The sequence below is a fragment of the Cucumis melo genome, chromosome 4 (genome assembly GCF_025177605.1).
Source record: "Cucumis melo cultivar AY chromosome 4, USDA_Cmelo_AY_1.0, whole genome shotgun sequence".
Taxonomy (NCBI): Eukaryota; Viridiplantae; Streptophyta; class Magnoliopsida; order Cucurbitales; family Cucurbitaceae; genus Cucumis; species Cucumis melo.
Genome location: NC_066860.1, coordinates 30,994,459 through 31,012,905, shown reverse-complemented (window position 1 = coordinate 31,012,905; position 18,447 = coordinate 30,994,459). Strand labels below are relative to the sequence as shown.

General features: G+C 34.9%; 1 protein-coding gene across 1 annotated transcript; it reads right to left on the bottom strand.

Moving 5' to 3' along the window:
• Positions 1-152: 152 nt before the first annotated feature.
• Positions 153-17,827, bottom strand: LOC103486799 (DNA-directed RNA polymerase I subunit 1). Its single transcript, XM_008444883.3, has 22 exons — positions 17,658-17,827; positions 17,438-17,502; positions 16,982-17,151; positions 15,944-16,103; positions 15,540-15,824; positions 13,689-13,886; positions 13,445-13,615; positions 12,792-12,954; positions 11,539-11,729; positions 10,458-10,724; positions 8,534-8,622; positions 8,289-8,436; positions 7,949-8,167; positions 7,296-7,724; positions 7,027-7,171; positions 6,605-6,816; positions 5,307-5,509; positions 3,752-3,950; positions 3,374-3,633; positions 2,677-2,817; positions 1,361-2,141; positions 153-999 (listed from the first exon to the last, which is right to left on the bottom strand). Exons 2-22 carry the CDS (start codon positions 17,453-17,455, stop codon positions 403-405), a joined length of 5,046 nt encoding a protein of 1,681 aa, XP_008443105.3. The 5' UTR covers positions 17,456-17,502; positions 17,658-17,827; the 3' UTR covers positions 153-402.
• Positions 17,828-18,447: the final 620 nt, after the last annotated feature.

The window sequence follows — 18,447 nt, the reverse complement described above, 5'->3', positions numbered from 1 at the left end:
CAACTCATATTTCAAAAACATTTTTCACAATTTAGTTCAAAAATTAATTACCCTTAAATTCAATTAGATCTCCCACATGAAAATTAAAATCCTAACCGCAACAGAATATTAAGCAAAATATAACAAGAAGAAAATCTAAGTATGCTTAAATATTTGGAGCCAATGTAAGAAAGAATTCAATTAATAGTTCGTTCAAATATTTCTCAAGGGGACAAAATTTCTAAGCCACTTTCTTAGACTTCTTAACAGATCATTGCACACTCATTTATACATAAGAAGCTCTATATAATTAATACAACAGTAAGCTATTGATACAAAATTTTGTTTCATCCAAAATTTACATCCAAACTTTCTCTCTCTCTCTCCCCTAATGCAAGACCAAATGAAATGAGACAAAAAGTATCAGACTTCAATTTGCTGCATCAAATCAAAGCTACCTGTACCCATCCTTACTGGCAAACCAAGACAGATCCTAGAAGATGGAGTTTCCAAGTTGTCTACCTCTCCATGTAATGCAGCTTGAACAATGAACTTCCCAGCCGTCTCAAAAGTCATTCTACTAAAAGGAGATATTGAATCAGATATGCCTCCTAGGCGACTCATCGGTCGGTACCCACCAGAATGAGTCATATAATCAGCAACAAGAGATAAATGTCGAATATTGACAGATATTCCATATGAGGTGAAAATGTTTTGAATTTCTCTTATTATGGTTGCCCTAGCAGCTTCCACTCCATATGTTTGAAGCATGGCATGGATGTCATTGGAATATATATATCTAACATCAAGCTCATCTTGCATCTCCCAGAGCGTCTTGAAGTCAACTCCACTGGTTTGTAGTGCAGGAATTTTTTCCTTTTCTTCGGGTTTGAGATTCTTTCTTTCTTTGAGATTGTTCCCATGGTATATTACCTGACCTTCCTTGCATGTAATTTGTTGACATTGGATGATTTTGCCTGATCTTTGAATTGACACCTTTTGGGCAGCTCTTTGAGCGATCTGAATATATGCAAGCAAGAAAGTTAGAAGATGAGTGGTGCAAAGATACTTGAGAAATTTTAATAAATATAGATTGTTGGATGAGCTAGATGAATAATATCCACCCATCTAACTAGTTTTAAATGAATTACAAGAAAATGCTACTGCTCGTCTACTGTCTTTGAAGTTGAAAGCATATTTGCTCGAGACAACTACCAATGGGTATGGTTGTCAAAAAAAAAATTGATTGGACCAATTATTTTCTACTACTACACGAGCAGACACGAAGTCAAGATTTTGAAATGAGAAGTATATAGTTAATTATAGGAAGGAACAAAAAACCAGATCTAGATGAAAAGAGACAAGAGAGGTGAAGAAGTACCTGGCTCAGTAAAATATGAGGTTCATTCGTAAACTTAAAATGAACCTCAAAATGATTTTCCTTAGCTTCTACAAAAATTGATCTATCAGTGTCCTTTCTGTTGAACTCTGATTTAACTTTCTTCTTCTTTTCCGATGTTTCGGTTGTTTTCTCTTTCGACTCGGACTTTGAGATATCTACTATCTCAGGCTCATTCTCAGATGCACTGACTTTCACAATTTCAATCTCATTATTGGTTATTTCAGCTTCATCACCTTGATCAACTTCACTTTCAAATCCTGTTGATGGTTCTTTAGCATTAAGATCATCTTCTGAATCATCTTCATAATCCATCTCATCAGTAGCTTGAAGTTTTTGTTTTTTCATGTCGGAACCAAGATCTTCAGCAACATCTAAGTCATTACCAAGATCATCATCATCATCATCCTTTTCTTCCTGTTGTGAACCGCTTACTTCATCTCCTTCACTTGAAACCTTTGATTGTGAATCGGGAACAAAATTTTTTATACCATTAATTTTTGAAAGCAAAACCATTTCCCTTTCAATCAATGCTTCCAACTCCTCAAGAAACACAATTTCTAATGTGTTTTCCAAATCTTCAGGAGATATATGACCATGTTGTGCATTATTGTCAAGTGGATAAAAATCAATTCGAAGCTTGTAAATACTGCATATCTCTAGCTTCCTTTGAGAAAATGGCACAACTGTTACATTCATACTCTCTATTATGTCAGCCACTGTAATCTTCTTCAGCTTGTTAGCAAGACCCTTTGCAACATCCCTGTTGTATGACAAAGTCAGTTTTTCTCGTTCACTATAAATATATGAAGCTACACAAATTCACAAGCATAAAGGATAAATGCATAGAGCCTTCACTATTCAACAAAAACAAAAATGTGTCAAACATGGAGAAAAATGACAAATAAATATATCAAGAAATAAAGCATCGTGCAGACTCAGTTTAGGAGGAGATGATAACAATCGGAATTATAAGAACGTGTCAGTCTTAAGAAGCAAAATGACACACATACATAAAATAATAATTAAAAAAAACAATGCCTTGAAACCATACAAATTTCACGTACAAAAATACAATGTGATCAAGACCATTCCTTTCACAATGGTTCAATAAGTTTAAGGTTTACTTAGATTTTTCTAATGAAAAAAATGGAAATGGCAAAAAGAAAACTGATGTTATTGTTGCTGAAGTCACTATGTTGACTAAGAATATTAACTGATTAGAAATAACACCAGTTAATAACAGCCAAACAAAATGTCACGTAGGGAAAAATAAAAAAACACTAATTTTAACTTACATTGAGTAGCCCTCTTTTAATGGGCATGTCATAATAGGTGTCTTAATATCTTGTGAAGCAGTCATCAAGATCTCCTGAAGCCGAGGGATTCCAAGGGTTACATTCATCTCACCACGCCCAGCATGATGAAATGTGTTCAACCTGAGACGTGTTTCAGCTCAATAACAAAATAGAGATGGTAAAATCAGACAGTATACACCGTCTATCTTTCACTGGAATAGCACATATATGAGATATTTGCACTAATTAACATGGTATCCATCTAGCATATATTTCATGAGACATTGTAAACTTCTTCCTTCTCATGACTCTAATAGTAACACCTCTCCCCTCGGAAGAGGACTACAATGGCCTGAATTTTTTTCTTCCTCCTCCTGGAAGTCAAAATTCTAGTGTTCATATCCTCGCAGATTATTTTAACCCCTACATCTAACCCTATTTTATATTCATCTCTTCTATATGAACAAGAAGAAAAAGTTCTTTTTGTGAATTTTTGTAAAGAAGGGAACTTGCTAATCAACTAACCAAAAGAGATTCCCAACCAGGAAAGCCAGGGGAAAAGTTCGTCCTTTACCAAGTATATACATTAATTAAGATGATTAATTCATTTCCAAAAAAGAAGTGCTTTAACCAAGCCTTGTTCCAAGAGAAAGAACATGATTAAGCCTCAAAGGAGGAATACGAGGAAAGCACTTACGTCATCTGTGTTGATGGCTCTCCAATAGACTGTGCAGCAAGTACGCCAACTGGTTCTCCAGGTTGTGCCAGACTTGATAGGTACTTGTTTTCCAACAGTCTGATGAAGTCTTCTTTTACCACCAGACCAGGAACCTTATCCTTCCAGAGTGAATTATATATGAACTCTGCTTTCTCTCGAAGAGCTGAAGGCAACTCATTGATGAATACATTATACTTGCCAAGTTGATGATGACTTTTTTGGTAAAGCATGTCTTGGTTCTGAAATAAGAATAGGTACCATACAATCACTTAGAAAGTTAGAACAAAAACAATCAACATTTTTATAAAGGAGAAAAAAAACTCCGTTACGCATTCAAATTTGTGAAGGTTATCTTACAGCTGCAAGTGCTTCAAATTTTGTAATAAAGGCTGTTTTATGGACATCTACACCATCCTCGCCATATTGGAATTGAATCACGGAGCCATCAGCATCACGGACAGTGTGATCATAACAAATTTTCAAAGCCTCCAAATTTTTTATCAGGCATCTTTGTAGATATCCACTGCGAGATGTCTTAACTGCTGTATCAACCAACCTATTAAGGAAACTCACCGATTATATATCAGTAACGATTTCATGGAAACAAATCAATTTCTAACAAAGTAAAAAACAGACATATTTCTATCATATACATTATATCTGCATATTGGTATATTAAATACAATGGTAAATAAAACAGGTAAATTAACCAACAAAAGAAACACAATATACTTCATTAAAAGCATGTGGAGTAACTCAATTTCTTTTGAAAGAGCATATGAAGTCAATTACTAATGAGAGCATGAAGATGTATAATTTAGAAACATTTAATTGGTTGTGGAAGAAGATGTAATCTTAATAGTTTAGGATGGATTAATATATAAGGATTGGTGATTTTTTTAGATCCTCCGCTATTTTTTACTTTATATGTTGGGCTTACACGAGCTAACTTTGAACACCACCTTTCTTTGTGAATCCATCAAATTGCTCTATCATAATTTGACATGTGGCAAATTCTTTCTTTTTCTTTTCTGAAATATTTTAATTTGTTTTGGTGACAATGATGCGAGGTGGTAAATAAATATAAGTGCAGCTTGAGATGCAACCAAGTATTACCCTTGCAAGACCCATTGTCCAAAACAAACACCCTACCTAAAACAAAGTGTCTGTGCTTCCTATAATTATACAGTTTATGGCCTCAAATTGAAATGAATTTCACAGGTATTTCTATAAATACAGCCTCTTTGAGTTTGGTCAACTTAGGTAGGAGGAGCATATTCAAACCTACCAGGCAGAGGAATCTCTCTTCCATCTGGCCACTTAGAGGCTTTAAACGGGAAGCTACTGCCCTTACTTTGTATTGATATATTGAGAAAGAAAAAGCCCCAGCCAATTCGAGAGTTAGTATCCTCTCCTTTCTCAACTTACTTAATACCCCAAAACGTGTAAAACTGGAGGGAGAAAAGCTGCTATTTTCCCCCAGATACCTCTCTGCTTAGCAAACAAGATAACAGACCATGTACACAACATTCTCCTCACTGCTCCCCACAAGACGGTCCCTGACCTCCCAAAAAGTAACTGACAGGTCATTCCACTATGACCTTCTTACCCCTCCCCCTCATCTAATATTGATGTATAATTGGAGGCCTAACATAACCCTTCCCTTTTTAGTAATCTGTTTCAAATTTCTTGCTAGTAGACAAGGTCAGATCTTGAACTAAAATGATGGTCAATACAAACTTAACTAGGAGTAGGACAGTAAGCAATGAAATAAAATGGTGCTCGATGCAGATACATCATACATAACCTAAATGCAATTTAACCGGATATAAAAATAGCAACATCCTATTGACCCCAAATCATGCATAAATGAACTGTGCATCAACAGAAGTCTGTGAGAAGTTTAATTTACCCTTCACGGCCAGCCATGCAATGGAAGTAATATTCTTGAGGTCGAAGACCAGTAAGAAAGCGGTCAACAATGAACCCTCCAGCTCGTGATGCCCAATCCCAAGGTGGAAAGCAGGGTAAGGTCTTTCCTGAGACCATTCTGGGAACTCGTTTACCTTCTAACTGTTGCTGGCCTAAATGTGAAGATATTTGTTGAAAATTAGCCTGTTCAAAAGCAAGATATTTTAGGGGGTGAAAAAGAAAAAAATCTCAAAATATAGTAAAATTAAGATTGGGCGGTAATTTATGTTTCCAACTAGATGCACTTAAATGCAACAAATAACATTAGAAAAAAAACATTCAAAAAAACTGCACCAACAAGTTTAAGTTTGAAAAAAAAAAGGTCAGTTATATTGTGAATGATGGAATCCCTGAAATATTTTTGTAATCATTAGTTTTATTTTTCTATATTGCATCTTACTTTCTATGGTACAACCTACAAAGAATACCACCATCCACGATTTTACCATCTACAGGAAAATTATAACTTCACTGATGCACGTGCATCAAATGAAACAGGAAGGATAAAATTAAACCCTTATTCTCTACAGGAAAAAAAATGACTCATAAAGCCTATGCTTTAACTCTCTAATATTACTCAACAATAAGTTCAATAGAAAAAGGAGTATCATTTGTTAAGGCAAAGGATCCTATTTATATAAGATTCTAATGAACCAACTAAAAACGCCAACCTTTTTTTTTTTATAAAAAGACAAGAAAAAAGGAAAAAAACAAACAACAACGATACCAACTACAACCCTAACTACTACAAAGTAGACTCAGCAAACAAAAGACATGACACGTGCAGCTATTAATATAATAGCATTGCAGAGATCAAATACATGTAAGATATGACCTGTTAGCAACCACAAGATCTAAATGTTTAAGCTATTAGGCCAAAGTATAATAGGTCCTATATTCTTAAATTTTAAGATGTATAGATAGGTAAGGTGAACTTTTTTTTGGAAGGAAATCTAACTTTACTATGCCTTTTTAACATTTGCACTAATGAAGGCCTGTTTGTTTAATGAAGGCTCACTTCACTTAAGGCAAAAAATGAAAGAAATTTTAAAGGGGAAAATAAAGTTTAAAAGAGGAAAAATCAAGAAGATAGCAGCATATCACAACGATGGGAGATGCATCATAAAATTGGGACGAGAGAAACTCAATCTCTCGACCTCAGGATCGCTCTGAAGCTATGAAATACGGGAGATGCATTACTGATAACAAATGCTCATATAGAACTGCAAATAAACCTACCGTACCACCTTTAGCCCCAGAAGTCGTCATCAGAGAAATGCAGTTCTTTACAGAGGGTTTTAGCAAACCTTCAGACAACAAATCCTTGAGGACCTTCGAGTTTCCAGTCCTTTCATTAAGTTGACTGGTCATTTTTCTATCCAGTGATGTTAGTGCAGCTTCTCCATTATTGGAAATAGTTTTCTCAATATTAAGCTGCAATGTCAGTGGGTCTGCAAATAAAAAAAATCAGGTCCCAAAACATAAGGAGGACCAAAACAAAATACAGGCTTAAGATAAAATAAAGCATAATCATCCTTCAGAACCCTTTTTTATCTTTTACTCAAACAATTTCTCTAATAGATCCATTGTTATTTGAGAAACACAAGAAATACCAGTAATAATTACAATGCATCAAGCTCTATTAGAGAACATGCAAATACCTAATTTTTCTCCATCCTTGACCTTAAGAAATCCAAGATGCACCTGTTCACCAATTTTCTCGCAGATTTGAAGCTGCTTCTCTCTCTCCTTGTCCATGCATTCTATCAGCAAAAGATCATCTACTCCACATGTAAACCCATGTGTCTAAGTAATGAAAGGTGAATGTGTAAGTATTGTATTATCGAGGCCAACTTGTAACATAAGTTATAACTAAAATATGCTGTTTTATTTTAAGAGGGAGAGCAAAATTAAACTAGAGCAGCATCACCTGAAGGAAAACAGTGAACAAACGACTCATCACAGAAAGCAACAGGCCAGCGGTACTTGAACCATAAAGCTCCTGTACGGTGTGCACTAAGCCATAATCACCAAATTGGGCCTTATCTATGACACCGCGTACCAATTCATTTTTAAATATTAGTAAGCTATCATCATCCAAACGGGCTGCCTTCAATTTATCAACTTTCGCATACTCCTTTTTCTTTGAATTCCCTTCATCAAGAACTTCACCTTTTTCCAACTTATTTTCATTCATAGTTCTTTTTCTCTTTGATTTATCACCATCAACCATTTTAACTTTGGAAGAATTATTTCCCATATCTCTGCACTTAAAAAAACCGCGTGGAATCTTCACATCTTTTTCCACACAAAATGGTGGGGAGCCTTGAGTGATATGATCCAATAAGGCTGTGACAACCTGTAACCAAAAGAAAACAAAATTGACTACACTGCCAGAGATTAACCATGACAGCCAGTATTTGCAAACATCTCAAAAAACTAAAACTCCTCTTATTTGCTAAAGTAGCATATACTTCTGGACACCTCATCTTTGCGGTGTTTTTTGCATGATGAGACATCTTATCATGTCTAGATAAAACATAAACCGCCATATAACTTATTTACTAGCAAATTTCTAAAAACCTGTTTTCCTGTCCAAAGAGGCTCTGGTTTCCACACTGCAGGAAGAACAGGTAGCATCTCAGCATCAAAATCTAGAGTGAAAATCTTTTGCCCAGGCTTCTCTGAAGAAGCACATGCTTTTGACGTTGAAATGCCAGAACTATAGAGAAGCTGGCTAAACTCATCAAAATTTAAAAAAGTATCCTTCTTCGTGAGAAGTACAGCACTTATAATGTGGTCCTGAAGAATATACACAAAATTAGGTAGTTAATCGCTGACTTATAACAATGACATCAAAAAGTATATGCAGGAATAAACTCAGAGTTTAGACAAAAATTTATTTTTAAAAATAATGCAGTACCTGAATTAAGGCTCTGATGGGTTCACCGCTGGTGGGTTTGACATATTGGTTATTTGCATTCACAATGTTATAAGCTTCAGCACGAGAAATTTCATCTTGAGGAAAATGAACGTTCATTTCATCACCATCAAAATCAGCATTATAAGTACTGTAATTGGAGGCCAATAAATTTTCAATTCCACATGCTTTCATCGAAAATAGCAAAATGTTTCATAAAGTATTATACCAATTATACACACTGGTACCTGCAATTTGCATAGTGCATACGAATTGTTTTCTCACCCTTCAAGACACGAACAACGTGAGCCATTATACTTGGCTTGTGAAGTGTCGGCTGTCAATCGAACAAACAAAAAGTTAAATAGGATATAAATGAACATCCTAAACTTCAAGCCAATTAAAAGCCTGTTTATGCCTTCATTTTGAGTAAATCACCACTGAAAGGGTGAGGGTTCAAAGAACCATAGAATACTTGAACATAATATCAAGCCTGTTAAAAATTTCCCACCCATTTGCTTAAAAATGGAACAGAATGTTTAATTATCAACAACGCCAAATACTAGCAAGGAAGCAACCGTAAAATAGTAGTGTGAGGAATATGCATGTATCACACCAGTATAAACAGCTCTTAGGCACTTCAAGAGTTCGGGCAATCCATCCAATCGATAACTTTTGTGAATAATTAATTTGTCACACAAGGTTATTTAAAGAAAAAAACGATCATTATGTGGTAGGATTAGAGTAAATTCAGGTATTTTGGTTAAATCATTGATTGATTAGGCTTATAATTAGTTCCCATAATTTATTAGAATTGGAATTAGTTTCTTTGATTAATTAGGATCGGAATTAGTTTGGTTTACGATCCTTGTATTCATAACATTTTATTCATAATAAAAACATTGATTTTATTATTTGAGATTCATCTCATGTTTTAGGATACATCAACTTTGTTATTAGAACAACTACTTGGGCCAACATTGACGGCCACCGTTGACAGATCGAGAAACTCTTGGCGATGTCAACTGCAAGAGGAAGCTTTGTGAGTTGTTCTCATTGCCGCACAGCCGCACAACCAATTAGGGGGAACCTTTAAGTTCAAGAAGAGTAAGAAGAAATTTGAAAAATCGTCCAAGAATGGAATTCTATAGCAAAACTAAAACATTTAGGGGAAGAAATCACCATTTTGGTTATAGAGAACAACCAAGAAACGTTGAAAAAATATTAAAAAAAAACCCAAGAAACGGTCCTACAACAATAATGAGATTGAAGTATTGGAGGAATGAAGAAAGGAGTAAAAGAGATTCAACATTTGTGGGGAAAGATGAGTCAAAACATGGAACAACTTTCAAAACATCGGCGAGAGTTTAAAAAAATAAATAACTTAAGAAAAGAAAAAACTAAAGTTTGTTGGATTGAAAGAAGACCAAGAATTCAACCAAGGTCGTGGAATCTTACAAGATACACAAGCTTTCTTGAACAGAACACTGGTTCACCTTAACTCCTGGTCTTATTTAGAATAGAGGTACTAGACCGCTTATTTTGAATAAGGGCAGAAATCACTATTTAGACCTTGGAGTGTTCATACCTTGAGTAAGGCACTAGTTCTCCTTACCCCCAGTCTTTGATCGCAAGGTAATTCTTACCTAATCTTTCCTTTGGGATTGAACTTGAATAGATTTTCAGGTTTTAGTAATTAAAATTAGGGGTTCTCATAATAAAAAGGTTCATAATTCCAATTTCACTATGGTTTTAAAATATCACATCTTGTCTTCCAACTGCTTAATTATTCTTCAAAATGAAACACCCAAGTAACCACATTGGCAAAGACTCTCTCATTGCACAGGCAAAAAGAAGGTGTCTGTAAACTGATGATGTTAGAGGAAGATTTTATTGCTCCGCACATGGAATCTTCAATACCACTCTTCTCCACTAAAACTAAATCATCCCTTCGCACTTGGAGACCCTTTTTAACAAAAATATCAGCAAAAACTAAAACAAATACCAAAATAGAACCAGAAACAGGAAATTATTACAATGTTACTACAAATGCACTCCACAATTATTTTGGTAGCAACTATAACCACGACAAGGAGGGAATAATCCTATGTTCAGACTTGTAGAGAACAGCACATATGTTAAAGAAATATGTCAAATGACACCAAAGTTTACCTGGCGATTCACAAGAACAATATCTCCATCTTGTAGATGACGATTCACAATTTTCCCTTCAAATTCATAATCATCACAACCTTGATCCACAACCACACCACGAGAGGATGGCAATTTCCTCGAGATAGAAATGCGTGACTTCCGACTTGGTTTCAAGTTCAACTTTACTGTCGCTAACTTATCAATGTAATGTGTGGCTCCTGGATGGGTTTCAGGACCATTGATTATAGCATTTCGTAACTTCTGAACATTCCAAGCCGTAACTCTCTAGGACAAGTAAAAATAAAAATGAACAAATAAAACATGATCAGTTTTCAGCTAAAAGAATTTCCTTGTATATAAATAAACATGATCCTTTTCCATGAATACTAAATGTGCATTTAGAAGCTGAATCAAAGTCTCAATCACTAGACTGCAAGTCTGTAAATCATACTCACAATTACTTTATGCCCCAAAGCATGAGGCTCTAATGAGAACTGTGGCACTACCTAGACTGCAATACTGTAGAAACTGGAAATAAAAGAGGAACAAATCTGACTTTGCACAGAAGAGAACTGGCACATCTTCTAAATTTACCTTCATTACAATTTATTTGTCATCGCATTTCTCCTGTTAACCTTAAGACTTCACAATAACACAAAAGACTGTAATATGAGCTAAATGTTCCAAAAGGAATCCTCATCCCCTACCAAAGTAACTTGAATCCTTTTCATTACAACCTTAAACTTTTAACTTTGAATCTAACAAGTCTTTCCTCCAAGTATTGTTGCTTAAAATTAACAGTTGTCTTGATACACACATTAAATAGACTACCTAGAAATGATTTAGCATAATAAACGGCACAACAGAGTAGGCTAACTGAAAAAATTAAAAAGTAGGCAAGCAAGGCAAGCAAAAGTTTGGTTGGAAGTTTTTTAGCATGTCTGCCCTATTTTATATACAACTAATCTGCTCTTTTGCGCCACGTGCTGCCGCACCATATCAAGTTAACGCTTGTCAGTCTAATCTTAAACCAGTACCGACCATATTCAAATAAGGATAATCAATTCTACCACAAGTAGATTGCTCTTTAGATTAGTACCTCTGGATAGGTTAATCTCAATGCAAAATAAGGAGGAATTCCAATTTCATTAACTGCTAAGTATGGATCTGGTGAAATGACAGATCGGCATGCAAAGTTAACCCTCTTTCCCATCATCTTTTGACGAAACATGCCTTCCTTCTTCTCTAATAGCTGACATATTCCCAAAGAAGCATCTTTTTTACCAGGACCTGCCACGAAGAAAGCGTGATCATCATTATAGCCAGTTACATGACTTGTAAACCATCTATTAGATGACAGTGCCAGACTACCAAAAATAGTAAACGTGATTTATTAGGTTAAATTTAATATAAATAACAATGGAATTGGTGCAAAAGTGCAATATCATCAATGCAATAATTTTGTGACCATGGTAAGGCAGATCTTTTAATTACTGGCAAAATGCCAGATAACCTGTGCATTATTTCATTATAACAAGGTGGTTTTATTTAGTTGTCTAAATGTAACAAATTCCTAAAAAAAATATGAGAAGGCTCCCCAATTGGAAATGTGCAGGAAGAAAAACAAAAGAAAAAGGTAATAAAAGAAATCAGTTGACAAGCCAGTACAAGCGATTGAAAAAAAAAATTGAAAAGGAAATGCTCTTTTCATTGAAATAATGAAAAGAGACAAAGTCTCTAATTACAGAGTACAAAGAACAAAAAACAAGGTAGAATCAGTAGGTGCACCCAAACATCTTAGGTAGGTTGACACCCTATTGCACCCTCACCACATCCTTAATAACCAAACTAACAGAAGTCTTTAAATCTCAGGAATCTAGAGCTATTACAAGAGATAAACCAATACAAGAAGGAAAAATTAACAGCCACTGGACAAAATACAATAAGAGTCCAAAATGATGTTGAGAATCAAAAACCCAATCTGGAAAAATTAAGCCCCCAACTTCAGCATTCTTCCTTTTCAAAAATTTAAAAGTAATATGGCTGCAAGATTGGTTCTTAGCCCAACTCCTATCTGGGCTCCCTGTATAGTAAGCCGGGAACCACCCTTTCTTCATAAACCTCTATTGTTGAAAAGATTGAGAGGGGAATCAAAATGTGGGTGTCATCTTAAATATCCAATGGAGGTTAACTATTATTCAAGCTAGATCAAGTAATCTCGCAACATATTACCTCTCCCTCTTCAAACTACCGAGTAAAGTTGCAAGCATGATCGAAAAGCTCTATAGACTTTCTATGAAAGGGGAAAGAAGATGGGACTGGTCAAACTTAACATAGAATGAACATGCATACCAGCTGCAGTTTTGCTATCAAATAAAATATTGATAGATTGTTGAAGATCCATCCATAGCCTCACTATCCTCGAGTGTTCCAATTTGTTGGCATGACCATTTCCTAATGATATATTGGACTGTAGCACCTTGTTCAGTAAAACAGTTTGAGGATGCTCCATTATCTGAGAACACAAAGTAGCAGAAATTCAAAATGAGCAGATAGCTATAGCTAGACCAATTAAATCTTGGGTTAATAAAAAATGAAAGTACTACAGACATAAAGCATAAAAGGCCTCACAATCCTAATTCTCAAAACCAGGTAAAAATTGAACGAGTGTTTTTAACTGGAGTCTTTATTCAATTAATAAGGATAAATGTAAAAGCTAGCCACCAGATCCATTGTCCCTTTAAAATACAATTGGCAAAGAACGCCTCAGAGGACAGGCAAAAAAAAAAGGCTCCACAGCAATCAACAAGAAATGTTGTAGCTATCATCAGAAATCATCTCATCAAAAACTTTGTATTTAAATCGGCTTCCATCTACTATTTTCAATTCATTTCCATGCATCAACTGAAACAGTTTCTAAAAAAAAAGGGATTGGTGAGTGAGTGATCACCATTCATCGAAACCCTTGATCATTCATGGTACAGAGGGTGGGAAAGTATACTTACAGAATCACCTCCTTTGGCAGGGGGGCGGAACTTAATTGGAGGGACTAGAACAGACTCTAAGAAAAACATGGAATGGCCTGCTTTATTTCCATTTCCCTGCTGACTGATATCACTAATAAAGGAACAAAGCAAAGCTTCATTTTTCCACAGACGCTTCAGGATGTCTTTAACCTATTATTAAAAAGTATCTGAAGATAAGGAAAGGAAAAACTTGGCCTGCAATCAAAAAATAAACTGACATTACCTCAGATGGCAGCAAATGTCCTGAGGAGAAGTTCTTTTGCATGAAAATTTCAGGGGAAACATCCTCAGAATCTTCTACAGTTGCCTCGGTTGTAGTCTCCTCCTCAAGCGAGGATACTCCTTCAGCTCCACTACTTACACTCACAGGCTTGCTACGTCTAATGGCATTGGCCCTTTTATGGGCACCTGTCAAGCCCTTCTGCATTCCACCATGAAGAAGAATTTGAAATCAAATCCCAAAAAGTTGTGTGATATTACTTGGAAGCGAGTCAAAGATTTCAATTAAATAAATGGACCCAATGAAACAAGTACATCAACTATATTTATGAGCATCGTCTATTAATAGTTCTACTGTACTGGAAGTCATTGAATGGGCAAGTCATCAATTCCTAAAACAAACTATTCCTTAGAACTGAAGAACACAGTTGTACAATCTATCTCTCTTTTTCTTTTTATTTTTCTTTCTTTCATATGGAACCATGTAAGCTGAGTGTGGGTTCTTGACGACTAGGAAGGATCTCCACTACTAGTTCTCTGGGGAGGGGTCCTCTCAACCCCTTGCCCTTTGGCTGTGCTCCTGCGTTTTGATATATTTGTTTGTTTTTTATAAAAAAAGAAAATACACTGAGAGTGAGTACGTACAACCAAAACCATATCATACAAAGCTTCCACTCACTAGATAAGAAGATCGATACGGTTTCATGATATGTTGTCAAACTTACTCCTTCCCATTCAACAAACATTCTCAAATGTGACATAAAGATCTTCCCCATTTAGTGTATGGTTCACTATAACTCTTAGGATGCAAAATTATAACTCCCGGAAATAAATGAGGAAAAAGTATTCATCAAAAAATAAGGAACCAAAAAACCTCTAATTTCCATGATGAATCTATGGGAATTTGGAAGTAGTACTTATCACGACCAATTTTCCCATTGCCATTAAATAATCAATTAATGTATTGTAGCTAAGAGTAACAAATGTTCAGTCGTTTTCTTAATCAAACATTTTGTGCTAGGATCTTTTGGTCCTTTCCTTCAAGATCTCCTTTTTGGCATCTTTGGTTGAAACATAGCAGAAGAATTACAAAGACAAGACAGCCCCTTAATGTTTTTTTTGGGCTTATGTACAGCCTTATGCTTCTTGGTCATGTCATTAAACGTATGATTATTTTGTAATTACCCTCTTTCTTTAATCCTATTGGATTGGAAGCCTTTTTTGTAAGTAGTTCTCTTGGATGGGCCAGTGGGAGTTTACCCTTTACTCTTCCCCTTTCCCTTGGGTTCTTTATTGCCTTCTTTTGGTGCTAAGGTATCCCTCTTGTTTCTTATCACAAAAAATCCTATCAATAATAATCACGTGTTCTTCCATGGCACCCACCTCTTAGGCCTGTTGTTGAAATAACATTTTTCTACATTAAAATACTTGTACTATTTTTTTAATAAAATGTGACTAATATCGTTAGCATCCTTCATTTAGAGAAATGGATGAATAGAATTAGGAGCTAAACAAAGAAGGACCAATGAACAATGGAAAAGCGAAGAAAACAAAATTAAAAGAATCTGACATAAGTTATACCATACCAATAATCAAAAAGTTGTAAACAACAATTTTTTTGGGATAAAGAAACATTTTGTTGATAAATGAAACAAGGGAAAAACCCCAAAACACCTATAGACTATAATGTTCAAAATGGTGCTTAATTTTGCACCTAGAGAAAAGCAGTAAAAAGAACATATTCCAAAAACCTATCAAAAGAAAGAGCAACCATATATAACCATGAATCAATGGTAAAACTATAAATGCATTATAACGTCAGAATTTAGAGAAATGGGCATGTAAGAAGAAATACCGAGTGAAGCCAACCAAAAGTAGGTTTAGTAATCTTGGGATTTTTAGCTCCACAATATTTGCAATTACTCTGTTTGGGCTTCAAAAATCTATTCACAACTGACATGGCTTCAGAAAATTGAAGAGAAGTCCACATTTTTGGTTGCACGTTCTTCCTTTCATAGGTATACATTGCATGTGAAGACTTAGTTCGCGACGTTGAATCCAGCCACTCGTCCTCCAACTCTTTAGCCTTGGCAACTTCACCATCCAAAATAAGCTCCAGTAGAGTTTTACATTTTTCAACCTAAATTCAAAAATTGGCAAGTATTGTTTATATATAGAAAATAGAAAGCAAAGGTGTATTGAACTAGAGATATTCTACCTAGCTACATCCTTACACTACAAGTACAACAGTATGTTTACCATGAATTCACCAGCCCGAAAATGGTGGCAAGAGAAACAAGTACATCGAAGAAAATTATGGAGAGTAACAAATAGCAAGGGATTATAAACAGGTGAAACAAGGTCAATGTGACCACAATGACCAGGGCAGTAGAAAGGCCTTTGTCCGCAAGATTTGCAACTGCAACAAAGAAAAAACCAACCAAATAAAAAAAAAAATACCAAACAGAAAAAATAAATCTTAGAATACAAGCTCAAAAGACAAATGGAAAAAATGTAGTGTGCCTAAAGTAGAAGCACTGTTTTAAAAGACTTAAAGCAGCCTTCAGGCGTTTTGTTATAAAGAGGCAAGGTATAAGCCTCGTTTTAAATGTAATAATAATCATATAATGTAAAACCAGTTTGTATGCTTACTGCTGTAGATGTTGTAAGACTATCAATTCTTTTTTAATTAGAACTGATACCCAAGACAAAAGGAAAGTAAAAAAAGCTGCAAGTACAAAAGAATATCGTGTAATTTATACACCACCAAGAGGTTGTATTTTGAACCAGAGCCCAAAAAGAATCAAGAGAGGTAAGCATATCTTCAAACATCCTACTATTACTTGTATTACGTTCATTCCAAAAATGCCACAAAAGCACAGGGGTCGAACATTTCCAAAGAATTCTTCCTTTTCCACAAAAGTTTCCACCGTTCAAGCCATCCATTATCCATTCGTCAATCTTGTTAAGGAGGCAGCTAAACACCCCAAACATTATCATTTTTATGAAAACAGACTTTCATCGAGAAAAAAATGAAAGAATACACGAGCATTCAAATCCCAAAAATACTTCTATAGAAAGGCTTACCGACAAACTAATATCAATACCAACTATCAACCCTATTAAGATAATATTTTACGAGCCAACAGCCTATGAATGGAAAGCATCACAAAATAAACTCGTATGTGAAGCCAAGCATGTAAAAGTTAATCAACAAGCACAAATATAGAAAATCAGCAGGAACAGTACAAGCATTTAATTTCTGAAGAGATGTATAAAATAACACAGAATACTCACAGTGTTGTCTCATCTAAAGAACCCATTGCGGGATCGTAGAGTCCACCAGATACGGGTCTGCCCATACCATCTAATAATATGGGTGCAGTAACTTTTACAGCACTGTGTTTACGAACCTCTGCATTAGTCATGAAGCTGAAGGTGACCACCTTCACTGACTCGGACGCACCCTGCAACAAATCATCTCCATTAAAGAAACTACACTACTTTTTAACATCCTACCATACCACAAAGCTAAAATTTCCAACATAAAATGTATTCTACTACTAAGAATGGTATCTCCTTCATCAGTAGAAGCTTAGAACATCAAACATTAAATACAAGGAAAGATAACTTCAAAATACACTGTATATATTACATCACATCCTCGCGCTAATAACTATAGAACGAAAGCGAACACTCAAAGACATACAACAAAAGAAGGAATCAACGAACGAAAGAAACGGCCATTAGTACCTCTGTGGTCTGAGCCATGGCAGTGACGAGCTACTCCAACTATTCGATCTTCAACAGCCGGCGTGCTGGAGGAACAGAAAGGAACGAGTGAGCTTTGAAGAGAACTAGCCGTTTGAGACTTTAGGTGGGTTTTTACAGTAGCTATGTAAACTAGGTCTTTAAAAACTAATGTAGAAAAGAAACGCGGTTTCTTTTATACCGACTTAGGGTAGCTCTTTACCAGGTGAACGGCGGACGACGGGCAGACGCGTCGGTAAACGGTGGCCGGCGAGAAGCGACTGCTGCTTGTGCTCCCCTTTTAGCGGTACGTAAGAGGAAGGAGAAGAACGAGGGATTGGCGGCTGCCTTGTGGAAAATATTAAGAACAGTTTTTTTTTTTTTTCTCTTTCAAAAAATAGCAAGATGGAAAAGAGTATTTAGACTATGCAGAAAAACAAAATGAAAATTAAATGAATTTTTGTTTTCTTTTTCCTTTTTTTTTACATTAAGTTTAAATAGTTTTTATTATTATTATTATTTAAAAAGAAAACTCTTTCTTTTGTTTAAAATAGTTTATTAGATTTTAATTTTTCTATCATTGATTTTACGAGTCTAGTTTAATTTAATTTAATAGATGTTTTTCAAATATAACAAAATAAAGTTGTACATTTTATCGAAATAAAATATTTACGCTTCGTACAAAAATCATATCTATAAATCATAAATAGTTTGTTTTTTTTATTATTTAAAAAAATCGGACAAAAATTATAAACATTTTTAAACAAATCACATGATGAAAAAACATATTTACAAAATATGAACAAATAAATCAAATCTACTGTAGACAACAATAGATGTTAGGTATGTATTAATATAGAATTTTGCTGTGTTTTTTAATATTTTTAATAATTTTGTCCTTCAAAATAATTCTCTTCGAATTTACGAATTATTGACATGATTTTCGATAATATTTACAAAGTTGTTGGTCAATGTTTTAGTTTATTTTGTTATATTTAAAAATGTTCATTTAT

Excerpts from the sequence above, each read along its gene's own strand:
- LOC103486799 (XM_008444883.3), bottom strand. Across the intron at positions 15,825-15,943 it reads TTCGGGCTGGTGAATTCATG|GTTGAAAAATGTAAAACTCT; the intron begins GTAAACATACTG and ends TTTTGAATTTAG. Across the intron at positions 7,172-7,295 it reads TGTTCACTGTTTTCCTTCAG|ACACATGGGTTTACATGTGG; the intron begins GTGATGCTGCTC and ends TTCATTACTTAG.